We start from the raw sequence: 16,505 nt of genomic DNA, 5'->3' as shown, positions 1-16,505 counted from the left end.
TGTTATGTAAATCGCCGGAGATATGCAGATCGACGCAAGTATTATCATTGCTGCAAGCGGTATAATGAACGTTAATTGCCAGAGAGACTCGCGCTTGATCCACGTCATTTAATGCTTATCGTAATGTACGTGACACTCCGAATTTGGATGTGCAATTTAAAAAATGTTACAGGTTGCAAACACACACACACACATACTGTTTCGTGTGAGAAGTTCAGTTTCAACAATTGATAAATATTATAAATTACAATATAATATGCATTACAGTGACAATATAGTATAATATCATAACTGCAAAAGATATTTTTTTATAAAAAATAAAAGTATATATCGCAATAAATAAGGCGTTAAAAAATATTATAAGTATATAGTGAAATATAACACACATGATAAAAAATTTTTTGAATTTATTTTAATCTGTACAAAGTGCTTCGTTTTTGTTCCTTTCGCCGTTAAACGAGCGTTCCTTGCCGATGCTACAAAGCGGTTCGCGCGTTCTGGTCGGGGGCAGGAACACGGACGAACAGCTGCTATTTCACCTGTTCGATACATTATTTAAATGCTTCATCTGCCCCGATCTCGAGATACCGCGAGATAAGCGGACGGCGTTTCCTGCTTTCTTACGGCTATCACGCGAGACCTTCACGAACCTTTTTTCGTGCGTAAATCTGTCTCGCTTTTTGTTTATCAAATTTTTTAATTACTTTTCAATGATAAAAAGGAATATAATAGAACAATGTGAAAAGCACAATAACTTAAAAGTAGAAAAATTATTTAATCTACACGAATAATTAGAATGTTTTATGTAAATATCACATATATTGTAGGATAATATTTGTACTTTTATGTTACACATAAACGTTATTACTTTTTAAATTTCACTTGTGACGTCATTTCGACATAAGACTCTTATCTAATGATCAAAATTACTTCACGAGTTTTCTTCGTAAATTCAATCTCTTCAAATGTAATTTTATCATCGCGAAAGTCAATCTGAAAATGATTTCTATGACTTTACAAAAATTATTCGCCTGTCGATTCCCGTCAATATGGGACTCATTCTCCCCACGTATTTCGTTAAGTGATCGATATCGAGGCTTCCGATTTTGTGATTGCGACTCTCGTTTTTGAAAATATAATAGCCATCTCCACCGGTGATCAAGAAAGAAGGCACCACCACTCTGTACCATCGATCATGTACCAAACCTTCGAAGGCCGGATACTCGCAAGTCTGGCACCTGTCGATACATCGAGAAAAATGTAAAATAAAAATTGCCATTAACCTTCTGTGACATAAGTTAAAGTGATATGATGATATTGAATTTTTATTCGTACTCCAATTTTGTCGCGAGGCGAATCGAAATCTTAATAGCAAACAACTTCACCTGATTTTAACGTCGATCGCAGTCCGCGTTTTATTGGTCTCTTTGTAAGTAATTTTTAGCCCGGACCAGGCTAAAATTCTTTTGAATTCCAGAACCTACGAGAGAGAATTAAATTAAATTCACTGCTTGAAAACTTGTTGCTCGGTCTCTGCGTTGCCGACGAGAGGCTACGATCAAAGCACGTTTACTTTAACATGTCGTTCTACACGGCTATTTCACTGCGCTATTTTACAGCAGAATTTTTGTTTAATCAAGTCTTAACAAAGCTTCAGAGAATTATATTATAACAAGGAATCTAACTGACTTTTTTAATAGATTCTCCGGTCAGTTCGACAGTGTCCCAAGTGTTCTCGAAAGGATGAACCGCTATCAGATCACCAAAGGTGATATTGGACTCCTCGATGGAAGTGCGAATTCCTCCTGCATTTGTGCAGGCGACAGCTGCGTACGTCCAGTGAGTTTTATTTTCGGCAGCGTCGACAAACTAAAATCAAATGCAATTGCTAACTTAATTCATTTTGCAATTTCAATTCTAGGAATTGAAATACCGCAGAGCAGAGATGCTCAGCTCGGGCAATCGATGCTGTAAAAATATCTTACGTACCGCATCTACCATGGCATCGGTTATAAGGTTTCCCATATTGCATTCTTGGTAACGGCAATTACGATCGAGAAAGACTCTCGTGCTGCCAATCTTTCTCAGTGCCGACGCATCCACCTCCTCTTTCCATGGTTTCAGAGCCTCCAGGACTTCTTCATCTAAACTTATCATGTAGTTATTTTATTTATTATCTCGACAACAATGATAAAAATTTGATTCCTGAAAAACTTACTCTCCTCGATAGACTGGTCCAAAAGAAGCGGATTTCCATCCCAATCAACGACCTCGCCTTGATTATCAAACCATACCGTCAAATTACCTAAATATCTTTAATAAAAAGAAACAGATAAAAATTAATTATTACGTATATATATATATAATGTTCAATTTTAAACGTAAACTCTTGGATAAATTTAAATTTATCCATTAGTCAGCGAAAATTAATCGGATATGACCCCGTGACATCCGATAAAAATTGACCTTCTTTAGTGATACTTTTGATATATTCTTATGAATCACATGCGTATGAATGGCATACTTTGTGAAAGCAGCTGCCTGAACGATGAGGACAGTTCTATTCGTCTCGCTCTGCGTGACGACCACAGGATATTCATCCTCTGGTACATCGATAAAAGGCGGCGGTCCTGCGAGATAATAACGCTTTTAATAGAGTCATATTAATGAAAATTTTCTATCTTTTATTACAATATTATTTTAATTAATTTAAATATATTAGATTTTGTGTCCTTTTTAATAAAAAACTTTTAATATAAATTTATTTTACATTTAATTATATTATATTTTAAAAAAAAACTTTACTTTCACACCTGTGTAAAGGAACGTGTGCGAATGGCCACCGACGATTACATCGATCAAAGGACACTTCGCAGCCATAATCCTGTCCACATCCAAGCCGCAATGACTTAAAACTATAATAATGTCTACTCCTTTTTCCTTCAATCGCTGAGCTTCGTCGTTTACTGTCTCCACCTCGTCCAGAAATTTCAATTTTTCCGTACTTGCGATTAGCTGGAAAAGTTTGATCAAATAAAATAAAATAAAATATATAGTTTTAATATAATAAAATAAAATATATAGTTTTAATTGCGCATGAGAAGAATGCAATCGCTCACTTACATTTGTGGTCGACAGAATAACGCCAATGACTCCGATTTTGGTACCGTTTCTTTCGATAATCGTACTATTTTGATACAAGCCCTAGAAAATAATAATGGATTAATAACTTGCAGATCGATACAAGGAAATTACAAACCTGTATGGTTGGCTCTTCACTGTCGTCGATATTTGTTACTACAACCGGCGCTTTGACATTTTTAAGGAAGGGGACGACGCCTTCGATTTTATTGTCAAACTCGTGGTTTCCAATCGTCTGTAAAAATATCATGAAATATTAATATCAAAAATCTAAGACAATTAAACCTAAGAAAAAGTATTGAAATTAATTATTAATTTTTTTTTCTTGTGATACAAAAACTTACTTGGCTATTATTTTATTTATACTTTTTTATTTATTATTTAATATAATGTTGGTAGATGAAATTAAAATATAATTACCATTACATCGTGCGGCAACATATTCATGAACAGAGCGGTGACGTTCCAGCGATGGATATTGTACCAGAGAGTCCCTTGAAAATGGTCGCCGGCATTCAGGAAAATCGCATTCGGTCGTTCCTCAACGAGCTGATTGACTGCCGTGTAAACTCTGGCAAATCCGCCCACGCAATCCTTCTCTTGACCCTCATGACAGGTCCCAGAAGTCGGGTTAGTCTGCTCGAACCTATTTCGACATAATTTCTGTTTTCTTCAAAGTCACGCTTTGACGCTCCGACGAACAATACGATTATAAAAGGAGCACAAAAATCAGAAAAGGGGCAAAGAAAGGAGGTCAAGACCACTTGAGGATTATTATAATTCTTTATATCCTTGACTCGGCGAATTCGCTAGAAGTCCTGAATCACAATCAATTTCAACATTGATCGTGCGCGCGCGGCATTAATAATAATTTTCAAATTAAGGATTTACATTTGAATTAACATATCTTAATGCCGATTAATTTATTAATAATCGTTTAACTGCAATTTTCACCAAATTCGATTATTCGTGTCAGGTGTCTATTTATGGCGTCTAATTATGTTACACGATCTGAACGCGACTGATAAGTAAAAATAGAATTACTTACCTAGCATGAAAATCATTTAGATGAATTATTGACAGTTCGAACAGGTCGGTTCTGCCAGGATAAAAAAGTCCACGCCCAGTGAATCCCCAACAAAGTGGAAGCGACAACGAGAGCAGCAGTAGCGCGTACATGTTGCACCTGTCGAAAAAGAGATCATTAAGTCGACGTATTTGCAGATATTTTCTTGTGAATTTGCTGCAGGTATGTGATCAGATGAAATGATATTAAAATTCTAGGTATTCTATATTTTCTTACACGCTTTTTTATAACGTTTTCAAAGATAGCTCTACGCCAAGACTACAGAATAAGACAAAATGCGACTCAAAAGTACTCTGTTCTTCTTGAAATCGCAGCGTGTTGTAATCTACATCTCTTCTTTGTCAACGCGGAAATAGTAATTGTAATTTCTTAATAATCCGTCGTCGCGCTGGTTGAACAATAATTAGTGAGAGAAAAAATACATAACAGAAGAAGGATTATGCAACGTGCAAAATTCACAGAACTGCGCATCTCAGTGATCGCTAGAATATCTTGATGCTAAGTCATAATGATTTTCAAGACGACACTTAAGTGTTTTTTAATATGTTTTGTTCTGAACATATAATTGTAATTTTTATTTTATGACATAATAAAACAAAAAATGTTAAAATTAAATATATTTTAAGTTAAAGGCAGCTAGCAGTTAATATTTTATAATAAATGTTTAAAAAAAAGATAAATTTTATACATAATAATGTGTAACTTTTTTATTTTGCTATATATTCTGTTGTATCTTTTCGAAATTGTCTATTGAATTGTCTCTTATGATTTTTGCAAATCTTTTCTTTGTTCGTTATCTGAAGTGGCAAGAAAAAAGCTCGCTGAAAAGCTCGCTCGCTCGCTCATACAAAAAATTGCGCGACCAATACCACGCGAATGTAAAGAATGACCGCTTAACAAGTCCGAGTGCGCATACCAACTTCTTGCGCTTCCACTCTCACAAATTACTACACGAGCAGGTACGTGAAACAGGTGTTACGAGTTCGCAAGCCAGTCGCCAAAGATAAAATAATTGCGCCACATGGAAAACGCGAATCGATCTACTAATGCAAATATTGAGAGTGTGAAACGTACGTGGCGCAGTGTGCTTTGGGATAAACAATCTGCCAACAATTGCCGATGTCGTCTCATCAAACAATTATCTTGAAGAGAATAATTGTCTTCGGTGATGTGAAACTAGTGTTCTTTTTCACGAATAATTGGAAATTACGAAGCTAACGAATAACGATATGTAAGTAGAAGTTATGATACACTTCGCGTCACATAACGAACAAAGAATTATCTTTAATGATATCTCACCTTCTTATAGCTCGTGTATCAAATATTTGTAGTAGACTGCCACTTAAACTATCGCGTGTCTTTGCTTCTTCCGTGAAAGAATGTTGATTATCGAATCCCCTACTTCACATATGATTACAAAATATACCTGTAGTGGCCTTAGTGGCCTATTGTGATATCCGCGTGCGCGAAGCGCGTATCTTCCAATATCATATAACTCGTATAAGAAAATATTCTTTTTTCCACATAAATTAATTAACATTGTAAAATAATTTTTATCTGTTTAATTACTTGCCACGTCACAAGACTCGATTACAAATTTTTATAAGTAAAATTTATTGGAATTGTAACATGCAAAAATTCTAAACAAAGTAATCATAAAAATACATAAATCGATCTTTGTAAATTATTAAAACAAATCTTTTATTTAAATATTATTTATGTCGATATAGATACAATATTGTTTACAAAATATATTTTTATTGTTTTCTAATTTTCTATTTATTTAAAATATTTACAATTACATACGTGTTTTTGACTAGCTATACAAAGAGGAAATAGTAAAATACGCTTACAGTAAGTTTAATAAGAGCTACATGCAAAATAAAAGAACATTGCGATAAGATTAACTTTATCTACTATTGTAAAATATTATACATAAAGCAACGTTAGTATTGTGTCAGTTATCTTTAAACATTATATAATTTTTATTTGGTACACGTTTGTCATATCGTGCTCATGATTTTCATACAATATGATTTTTCACGTTAATAGTTTTGATTAAATGATGATTGGTTTAATTATGAGACACAATTGACAAATACGTTGTCTTCAAAATCACAAATAATATAATTATTTGTTATATATCAGAAATTAAATTAAAATGTAAATTAAAAAATCATAAAGTAAGATATAATTATTCATTCTAAGAAATCTAAAATAACTTTATTGTAATTTATAACAAATAGATTTATAACAACTATAAAAAAAAACCAGAAATGTAAAAATCATGCAAATTGCTAATAACAAAATTTGTACAAAAATCTATATGTTATAAAAATCTTATATAAGTATTTTATAAAAATCTAAATTTGTTAAGCAAATCGGTTTAAAAAACCGACATGTCGCCGTTAGTCTACTTATCTATACAAATATATGCACAGTTAAAAAAAACTCATGTACACTGACAAGACTTTTCATAAAGTGTTTTTCCTACAATTTACGGAAAAAGAAACTTGAAATACAATCGAATTAATTAGCGCACAATCAATGTTATTTCCGTATCAAGAGATATCGACAATAAGATATCGCGGAGACATATCGCACTAGGATTTACGTATATCTGACAAAAAGATATATGACTTATTCGCGTTTGCGTGATACGTTTAAGCGTAAACAAAATTAGAACTGCTTTCTGTTACGAACGTGATGCGCAACGAAAACAACTTGAGGTCTGCCAGTAAGATCTCTACGCATCACGATAATTTATGACACGTGCAATTTATTTATTTTTTTGCGGATAGGCACGTAACGCGAACGAGTGGGAAGGATAAGAGTGCCAAGAAAATTACTGAACGACTCCGAGAATTCTGGCTCTTTGACAGAAAGATAATTCTATATTCATTTTATATTCTAACGACGGTGTCAATGAGCGACTTACAGCTGGTACCAATTGTGTAATCGAAAAAGGCATATTGGAGAATTTCGTCACCCAATTGTCAAGGATACATTATTAAATTTTCATCCACGCGCAAGCGAACGACCCATAAAGCTCATAAATCATAAATCATTGTGATCAATCATTAACAATATGTCGCGTTGATTAATTTCTAACAAAAGACGAAGTGACGAGTCGAATCTGAAAAGCGTCAAAGCAAAAAAAGGATAGTTAAAGCCTTCTTCCCTCATGGAAATATTTTGCTGAAAGTACTATGAAATCAATGAAAAATAAAATGAAAGTTTTTAAAAAATTACTGAATATATTTCAAAATAAATCATAATTTTCCGTATAAAAATTTAATGTAATACTATGAAATATAAGGAAAGTTAAAATATACTGCTGAAAAGTAATAAAAGTTTTAAAATAATTATCATTATAAAATTTACTGAATTAAACTGAAAACTGTTACTTTTTAATAAAAAATTGCTGAAATATTTATGAAATTAATTAATGGGGTCAATTGAGAAAAATTTTCAAATACATTTCAGCAAAATTTCGTTATATTTTCAGAAAAATATTTCCATCAGGGTTATCGAAAACATTAAAAATTATTTCAAAATTGATAATTATATCGCAAAGTAAATTAATAATTAAAGACGATCGCGATAATAACGTGATAAAAGAGTAAAATAATTTTTAGGAGATTGCTGTTTAAGATATCTGAAAAAAAAACATTTTATATACATGTTTCTTTTATCGCTTTATTTTTTTAGAATATCTATCAAAAACACGCATAACATTATCATCTTTAAATTTCAAAATAAAGTTAGTTTGATATCGATATTAGACATGGTAAGATCTAATTTTGTGAGCAGCGCAAGATGTTTTTTGAATAAATTAATATTTCTCTGAAAACAATTTTAGACGAAATATTTCCAATCTACGCTTTACCTTGTTTGCTTTTTTCTTCTCTTAATCTGTTTTGTCACAAGTCTATTAATCTCAGTATCTTGAGTTAGAAAAATGTGTCGCGGAATTACGATTCTTGCGCAATTAAATTGCGTTTTTATAAATTGCACCGCACACGATAATAAAATCGATTAATCTTTGATAATGTTGAAATAAATTGTTATTAATAGAACAAAAGCATTGTTCATCGAATTAGAATCTGTTTTTCAATTCTTCAGTTTCCTGATATTGATCATTTAAAAAAATTCACGCAAATTATTTCACAAAAAAAAATAAAACATGTAAAGCACATATAAAGGAACATATAAGGAAACACACAAAAAATAATAAAGTTTTAATGGAGAAGACGACGTTTCTCAATCTTCCGAGAAGAAGCAGCCCCGGCAGATAACGGATGCTGCGTGATTTAAGCACCCCAGCAGAGATTGGAAGGAAGTTTAGTGGTAGCCGCACGTCGGCAGTCGGACGACGCTAATCAGTTGATGCCGGTCGCTCGACAAAATCGGCTCGCGTCTCTCGTTGCTCGCTTAAACCCATCACCGGTACGATAACGCGAAAGATCGGTTTATACGCTTGTAATTGCAGCATTATTTAACGGCCCTTCAGTTATTTAACGGTAGGTAAGTGACAGTCGTTGGCGCGCGTAAATTTGATGCGTTGCTTTCGTTTTCCTTATCGGGAACTGATAAAAATTATAAGTTAGGAATTTAGAGCGAAGGCTAAAAATGTTTTCCAAGTACACTTCCAAAGAAAGAAACGTGTTTTGTCACGTTGAATCCGAAAAGAGAAAATCGTATTCAGTGTCGTCCCTTTTTACAAATTAGTCAGGCACAACGCCAACTATGAAATTGAATCCATTCTTGTCGTCGTAATAGTTGGCAAGTCCCAATGCGTTTCGCAATAAATCAAAATAATAGCGAATGTATTTCGGTTCTTCTATTCCGCAAATGTCATTGTACGAATAAATAGAAATTTATTTCTATTTCTTCAGTTTGTTGCATCCTTCTGCTTTAACCAGTCACGCAGTTAATAAACACAATCGTTTTAAAAGCAAAAATTAAACAAGTAAAATATTTGAAATAAAAATCGAATAAATCGTCGACTGTAAACCATATTGTATTGCGACAAGCGAAATAAAATTTCAAACATTTTATGTGTTTCTAGACATTGAATCGCAAAATGCAATGTTCAACAATTGTGAAAGAAGATAATATTATAATGTGATCTGCTGCTGCAAGAAATCTTATCACTATCATAATTCTGAAAACAAAAGGAAGATAAGTAACAGAAAAATCTACAAAAGGTTCAACGGAGTCATATTACTTGGAACTAGCGGCAATTAAAGATGTCGACTTCTTTGCTCATAAACTATTGCATCACTGCGCTACTGATATTCGCGAGCGCGGTTCTCGCGAGTCCAATTTTACGAAAGGATGAAGAATTCACCATTAGAATCGTTCACACGAATGACATGCATGCAAGGTAATTTCACATTTATTATTATAGAAATATATTCAAAATATTGTCTTTCTTCTAAATCAATCATGCAAACGCGAGAGACCGTCGAAAAAATTACTCGTACATATCAGTCCAGCTGTTATTTAAGTAATGTTTGCTTTTTTTGCATGAGTAGCATTACAATTTAATTTTACGTCACTCGGACAACAATTACCATCACCACACTAATCACGAATGCCAAGATAGTTAATTATTCCACGCCCAGGTGTTAATTAAACACTACGCATGTGTTTCTTCGTGCATATAATTTCTATGCTCTTCTAATGTCGCAATTTATGTAACTCAGAGTCATCCCGTATCCGCCTCAAATTAAATGTTCATTGCGAAACAAATGTTTTTTTTTAGATTTGAACAGACGTCGAGACTGTCGACTACGTGCACGCCGCAGGACTCCCAAGCCGGGAAGTGTTACGGAGGCTTCGCCAGAATCGCGACCCTGATCCGTCAAGCGAAGTCAGAAACGCCTGCGACAATTTTCCTAAACGCCGGTGATACTTACCAAGGGACCGCGTGGTACAACCTTTATAAATGGAAGGCAGTGTCTATCTTCTTGAATCTCTTAGAGCCAGACGTTATAGTAAGTGTTAACTGCTCTCAATCAGGCAGATGTGCGAAATATTTGTGAAAGTTCAAGAAAAACAGTGCTAATTGACTTATCATTACAACAAAATATTTTCAATCTCGCACGGCAAACTTTCGAAAGGAAAAAAAGTTTTACTATTGCAGCGAAATCGTTGTTGCATGTTACAGCAAAATTTCACTATCATAATTCATTATTCGCATTACTCGGCAAAACATGTTTTCTTGGCGGAATAGATAAATTTTGGCGAGTTTCGTAAAAAACATATCAATTTGCTGAAAATAATCTTGCTAAATCTGCACAAATTGTGTCGCTGTTATGACAAATTGATTTATATTTTGCGATTAAAATTTACGGCGACAATTTCGCAGCAATAGCAAAATTCTTTTTTTAAATATGTAGTAGAATAAATAACTTTATCTTAACGATATTAAAATGAAATCGGACAATTCTCTCACACGCTGCAATTCCGACAGAGTTTGGGCAACCACGAGTTCGACGACGGCGTCGACGGTTTGATACCCTTCATACAAAACGCTTCGTATCCCATCGTGACGGCGAATCTGGACCTCAGCCGGCAGCCGGATCTGGCCGCCACGAAGCTGAAGAACAGCACGATTCTCGAGGTGAACGGCAGGAAGATCGGCGTGATCGGCTACCTGACGCCGGAGACGAAGATTCTATCGACCACCAACAACGTGATCTTCAAGGACGAGGTGGAGTCCATCAGAGAGGAAGTCAAGAAACTCAAGAGTCAAGGCGTCGACATTCTTATCGCGCTGGGTCACTCGGGTTTCGACACCGATAAAAAGATCGCCAGGGAAGTCAAAGACATCGACCTGGTGATCGGCGGGCACACGAACACCTTCCTGTACCGCGGCATGCCGCCGGACGTCGAGGTGCCGGAGGGTTTCTACCCCACGGAGGTTTTGCAGGACGACGGCAGGAAGGTGTACGTCGTTCAAGCTTACGCGTACACGAAGTACCTGGGCAATTTCTCCGTGAGCTTCGACGTTCAGGGAGAAATAACGTATATCCAAGGCAACCCGATTCTCGTCGACTCCAGCGTGAAAGAGGTGATTTTTTTTTTAAAGCGTGAAACAATGATGAACGCGCACTTTTTAATAAGCAGCTAAACGTTCGTTATTATCCTCAAAGGCGGAAGACGTTCTGAAGAAGATAGCCGAAATGAGAGGACCTATCGACGATTTGGAACGCATGGCGATCGGCAAGACGCGGGTCCTCATCGACGGAGACAGCAAGAATTGCAGACGGAAAGAATGCAACATGGGAAATTTGATCTGCGACGCTATACTCGATTACGTAAGATTTTCGATTGATAATTGAGAAATTAATAATTCCATTGACAATCATTGAAAAGAATTTAACGAGATTCTGTCTGCAGTATGCCGGGGAATATTTGGACATTAACGGCTGGACGGACACTGCCATCGCGATCCAGAACAGCGGCAGCATCAGATCGTCGATCACTCGAGCGAGGAACGACGAAGTAATTAATACGCAGTCTTCCTTTCGATCTTCAATTACTAATACGCTTAATGTATTATGATAACGTTGATTCTTTATATAACAGGTCAATCGAGCTGATATCATAAGCGTCTTCCCGTTCGAGAACATCATTCTCAAAGTTTCCATGACGGGAGAACAGATTCTCTCGATGTTAGAGTGGAGCGTTTATAATCTCAACGACACAACTTCCACCGGGAACCTGCACGGTGCTTTTCTACAGTACTCGGGATTGCAGGTAATTCGTTTGATAAATAATTCTGTTTATTCGGCTAAAAAAAAATCTACGTTAAATCTTTTACAGCTTCGTAATTCTTCGTAATTTTTTATTATTCCTTTCTAGCCGACGGAGCTATTCTCCCCTTCGCGTATTGTTCTGTCAAAAATAAGATTGTGTTATTTACAGGTGGTCTATAATGTAAATCAACCACGAAACTCAAGGGTAGTTTCCGTTCAAGTTCAATGCGCTGCTTGTCGAGTGCCGATGTACAGTGAGCTTCAGAGAAACGCTACTTACAATGTCTTCATAAACGATTTTCTCGCAAAGGGTGGAGATGGTTTCCATATGCTGGAGGGCCTCGAAACAACAACCCTCGGTACTGTAAACTTTAAAATATTCATGATGGTGCATCCCACTTTTTTTCTGGGAACAACGAATGAACAAAGAAACCATTACTTTTTTTCATTTATTTTATATGTAGCATCATTAATATTGACTTTCACGATTAATCTTCATTGAACAAATATGGATTACAATATTGAAATTTGACAGGTATCACGTCGGCAGATATATTGCAACAGTATTTCGAGAAACACAGTCCGATACATCCAGGTTTGGAGTGGAGAATTACATATACAACAAATAACGATGACTACTATAAAGAGCCAAATCTCGGAACGATTTACCGTCCAGCTGGCACAACGATTCTTTTGCCAATTATCACTACTTTGCTGTTTTGGTTGTCTAACTAAAATACTCTCAATTTAGATGCCTCAACAATAACAAATGTTACAATTAAGCACAAGAACTAAAATACCCTTGTGAATCTTGTCACAGGGGTATTTTAGAATCATTTAACAAATATATTATTTTTATAATTCTCTCATCTCGATATTATCTGTGGTTTATATTATTTTATATTTCTTCTTTTCCGTTGTACAATAAGACGGTAGAAGAAATAGAAAGTACAAAACTTAACATATAATATTGTCCATCGTTGACTTTAATTTTAAACTTTTAAAAACATTACAATGTTAAAATATGTAACAAATATATATTAACAAATGCAATATTTTCTTTATATAAACGTTTATATATCTCTTCAAAAAACTATTTCTTTATCTCCAAAAACTCTATCGCATATTTAAAAAAAAAAATATTAATCTCTTTCTTAAGAATCCTTATAAAATATACTTCTTATATATAAAAACGACAACATTGTTACATCAAAAGTATAGAAAGGACATTTCACTTTTTATATGTCCATATTTTTGGTATCTCGAATCTATTCCCATTCAAGCCATATACTCGTTTTAATGTTTCAACAACATTGTTCATCTCTTCGCAAGGCATCGGCGCGCAATCGTACAATGTTTGCACCATCTTCACCAAATCTTCAATGATATAAAACTTACCTTGCACATTACCTTCAGTCGCTAGGTCTACATACATATTAAATTTGCGCAATGCCTTTTTTATCTTAGCCTTATCCGCGTTTTTCTCCACTAAAGTCTGCCGGAAATGAATGAAACGTTAGATCGTCATTATCAAAGTGTAACCATTTGATTATATTAATTAAAAAGCTTTACCTTGAACGACTCTAGTTCATGATACAAGGGCCAGTCTTCCTGGCAAGATATGCAATCACAGATGAAATGATACTGTTTGAGTAGCTTCTGTTGCCTCGCCATTTTCGGCATAATAGCATAATGTTCGCCATAACTATCTAAGAGCTGTAAATAAAATCAATAAAACAATTTTGACATAACCGTGCTATAATAATTCCATTTAGAATTTTACAATTTCATACCTGCTCGCCTTTTCGAATGGGATACAAAGCATGCATCACCATATGCTTCGGCATCGAACGTCTCAATATATTTGGATTGCAACTGTGATTAAACAAGCTAAAGAATGACATAGCAGCCATGCCACGTCTTACAGATTCTATACCTTGTTCCTCGTGGAGCTGCAAACATTAGATTTAATTAACAAACTGACAAAGTAAAATTCCCGAAGTGAATGTAAGACACAGAAATACACGATTAGAATACTTTTGATATCGTACAGAGTGAGCATTGCTGGGAATTATCTGCTGGTGTCTCATAATGAGACTGCCAAAAAATGTAACGTCCTCATTTTTCGCCAATATCTTTATATCGTCGGGTAAAGTAGTGCCGAACAAAGCAGTGCGCGTTGCCAAAATGTACAACATGAAGGAAGTATCCAAAGATCTTCTGAAAAGATCGGAGACTGGTCTCTTTTCGGTATTCGTCACAAGACTGTATATACTTATGTACTTATCGCTGTGCAATTTTCCATCTTTGAAAAAACCCTTTGTCCGTGGATCTATAACAATATTATATGAGTGCTGTTATTAAAAAAAGTTTATATAAATTTTAATATGTTATATTTAATAATGTAAATCTTAAAATACCATCACATTCGTCAACTTCTTTCAGCATAGTCCTTAATTTCTGTATATCACCAGCCTCTCTTACAGCAAGAATAGCAAGCCTTATGCTAAACAAATCGATGTTATAACAGGCATATTCGATCATAGTGGGGAAGACAGCGCATTCCACATCGTGGCATTGTTTCCATTCAGTATATCTGCATTCTTCCGAACAGTACATAGCGTAAGTGCAATAATTACAGGGTATATTCGCCCAACATACTCTCAAGCAGTTTGAGCAGTGTGTCTGCATATTCTCTTGTGTCAGCATTAGCGAGTAAGGCTTTTCTACTGCGATTACCTCGTTCGGATGAATGTGCCGAGTAGCAACAACATGTCTGCCATGGCGTTTGTTGTATTGTATGGCCACTGCATCTGATGCGCAAAGAATTTCGTCATTTTGTGATGGAACAGTAGGTAGAGAAAGTTCGTTGTTTGATTTCTTCGTTTGTGTCTGTTTAGAGGCATCTTGAGCAGGCAATTCTGTCTGTGCAGTCTTATGATGTAAAGTGTCAAGTTTTGCTCGTAATTTTTTTCGACTTGTATCATTTAGGGACATCTTGTCCAGCCAATACTGTGCTTCTTTAAGAATGTCTTCTGTGGAACAATTTCCCAGGATCATTGAACATTCTGTTTTGCGTACATAAAGCTTGGCTCTTAAGTCATCGGGATAATCTAGAATTAGTGCTCGATCGATATCCTGAATACATTCTGAATGCAACCCTAATTGAAACAAAACTGCTGATCTATTGGCATAAGCCAGAGCAAGTTGCTTGGATGGATAAGGTGCGAAAGCTATGCTCTTCGTATATAACTTCAGTGCCTTAATGCATGCCATGTTATTTAAAGCAGCTTTGACAAAAACTTTATTACCTTCCTCTCTCAATTTCTCTGATTCTTTGGCATTTTTTGGCATACCAGTTACGTTAGGAACTATATCATACTCCAACATAATGTTGAAAGAGAATATTACACGTTCCTCATCAGTCTTAAGTTTTTTATACTTATCTGTGAGTTCACGATGCTTGCCTGTCGTGCGCAATTTAGCATCTAGGAGCTCCATTATTTTATCCATTTTGATTCTTGCTTCTTTCAATATACTGTTTCAATACTTGTGATAAAATCTAGAAAAAAACTTAATTTTAGCATAAAAAATAAATAACGTATATGTATTTTCTACGGTGCAAATTATTGTTTCAGATATTGGAAAACGATTAAAATAACAAAATTTGCATTATAAACAGATATTTACATTCTTATTTATTTTCTTACTAGTATTTTCTTACTATAATTTGTGCATATAAATTATTTGTCATGTTTTAACAATACCGGATTGCCGGTATTCGTAAACAAAAACGAACTATTCTCAAATGGCCGATCGAATAGGCATTTGTTAAAACCAGGCAATATATCTGAAAACGATATCTTTCATGTGACAATATCTGTTTTACAAGCATAATCTAACGTACAAGATTCATCCACTGAATCACCAAAAACTGCTTTTTCTTCTTCAATTTCTATTTTCTCTTTTGCACACAGGACTACACAAAACCAGTAATGCCATTTCCGGGATTTCCACGTCAACAATCGAAGGGTTGTGTGCTGCGCAAAACGCTCGGCATTGAGCACCTGAAACACAGCTGACGATCAAGCATTATTGAGATGATTCCTGCGATTGGTCCATTCGTCTACTAGTTACACAATCTTATTACTTACATTTTTCTAATCAAAAATTAATAAAAAATAATTTATTCGAGCCATTACCAAGTCACACTAAAAAAAGGGTGGAAAGAGCTTTCTCGATCAGAGATGTGCAATTTAAAAAAAGTTGTCTGACTTGAGTTCTATTACTGAATCAAACTACAATCTCGATTTCAGCGCAATAATCGCAACAAATTTTGTTAAAACTAAACAGTTCTGTAAACAATAATTTAAGATTTCTGAATTATTAATTAATTAATTAATTATTTGTTTTAATTACAGTTCATAATCAATAGGCTTCAAAAAATTTAACACCTTACTGCTAGATGGCAATAGCTCTGGACACAATAAGGCGTCCATGGCCGTGGA

General features: G+C 34.9%; 3 protein-coding genes and 1 long non-coding RNA gene across 10 annotated transcripts; 2 read left to right on the top strand and 2 right to left on the bottom strand.

Annotated features, from left to right (window-relative positions):
* Positions 1–387: 387 nt before the first annotated feature.
* On the bottom strand, positions 388–5,683 carry LOC105669837 (apyrase). 3 transcript variants are annotated; one of them, XM_012362983.2, is made up of 12 exons: positions 5,528–5,683; positions 4,190–4,327; positions 3,562–3,787; positions 3,260–3,376; positions 3,124–3,204; positions 2,814–3,015; positions 2,525–2,630; positions 2,219–2,313; positions 1,990–2,144; positions 1,690–1,869; positions 1,386–1,480; positions 388–1,238 (listed from the first exon to the last, which is right to left on the bottom strand). In XM_012362983.2, the coding sequence occupies exons 2-12, from the start codon at positions 4,318–4,320 to the stop codon at positions 1,007–1,009; spliced, it is 1,620 nt and encodes a 539-aa protein (XP_012218406.1). In that variant the 5' UTR covers positions 4,321–4,327; positions 5,528–5,683; the 3' UTR covers positions 388–1,006. The 3 variants fall into 3 exon arrangements, with proteins under 3 accessions (XP_012218406.1, XP_012218404.1, XP_012218405.1); XM_012362981.2 differs by lacking the exon at positions 5,528–5,683 and adding an exon at positions 5,303–5,442; XM_012362982.2 differs by lacking the exon at positions 5,528–5,683 and adding an exon at positions 4,445–4,565.
* On the top strand, positions 1,702–2,341 carry LOC136998515 (uncharacterized). Its single transcript, XR_010889089.1, has 3 exons — positions 1,702–1,839; positions 1,922–2,157; positions 2,231–2,341. It is a non-coding gene; the product is annotated as an uncharacterized lncRNA (long non-coding RNA).
* Positions 5,319–13,050, top strand: LOC105669836 (protein 5NUC). 3 transcript variants are annotated; one of them, XM_012362980.2, is made up of 9 exons: positions 5,319–5,459; positions 9,300–9,617; positions 9,999–10,230; positions 10,710–11,309; positions 11,392–11,556; positions 11,639–11,743; positions 11,828–11,998; positions 12,167–12,356; positions 12,533–13,050. In XM_012362980.2, exons 2-9 carry the CDS (start codon positions 9,481–9,483, stop codon positions 12,730–12,732), a joined length of 1,800 nt encoding a protein of 599 aa, XP_012218403.2. In that variant the 5' UTR covers positions 5,319–5,459; positions 9,300–9,480; the 3' UTR covers positions 12,733–13,050. The 3 variants fall into 3 exon arrangements, with proteins under 3 accessions (XP_012218403.2, XP_012218401.2, XP_012218402.2); XM_012362978.2 differs by lacking the exon at positions 5,319–5,459 and adding an exon at positions 8,595–8,751; XM_012362979.2 differs by lacking the exon at positions 5,319–5,459 and adding an exon at positions 8,604–8,755.
* Positions 12,433–16,449, bottom strand: Smyd4-4 (SET and MYND domain containing, class 4, member 4). Of its 3 annotated transcripts, XM_067351198.1 has the most exons (7): positions 16,152–16,449; positions 15,905–16,075; positions 14,418–15,559; positions 14,049–14,329; positions 13,791–13,949; positions 13,570–13,713; positions 12,433–13,492 (listed from the first exon to the last, which is right to left on the bottom strand). In XM_067351198.1, exons 3-7 carry the CDS (start codon positions 15,508–15,510, stop codon positions 13,229–13,231), a joined length of 1,941 nt encoding a protein of 646 aa, XP_067207299.1. In that variant the 5' UTR covers positions 15,511–15,559; positions 15,905–16,075; positions 16,152–16,449; the 3' UTR covers positions 12,433–13,228. The 3 variants fall into 3 exon arrangements, with proteins under 3 accessions (XP_067207299.1, XP_012218399.1, XP_012218400.1); XM_012362976.2 differs by lacking the exon at positions 16,152–16,449 and having other exon boundaries at positions 15,905–16,079; XM_012362977.2 differs by lacking the exons at positions 15,905–16,075; positions 16,152–16,449 and adding an exon at positions 15,688–15,871.
* Between the last annotated feature and the right edge of the window lie 56 nt (positions 16,450–16,505).

Source organism: Linepithema humile, chromosome 3 (assembly GCF_040581485.1).
Source record: "Linepithema humile isolate Giens D197 chromosome 3, Lhum_UNIL_v1.0, whole genome shotgun sequence".
In the NCBI taxonomy this organism is placed as follows: domain Eukaryota; kingdom Metazoa; phylum Arthropoda; class Insecta; order Hymenoptera; family Formicidae; genus Linepithema; species Linepithema humile.
The sequence above is the reverse complement of the archived record's forward strand: the minus strand, read 5'-3'. Positions and strand labels throughout refer to the sequence as shown.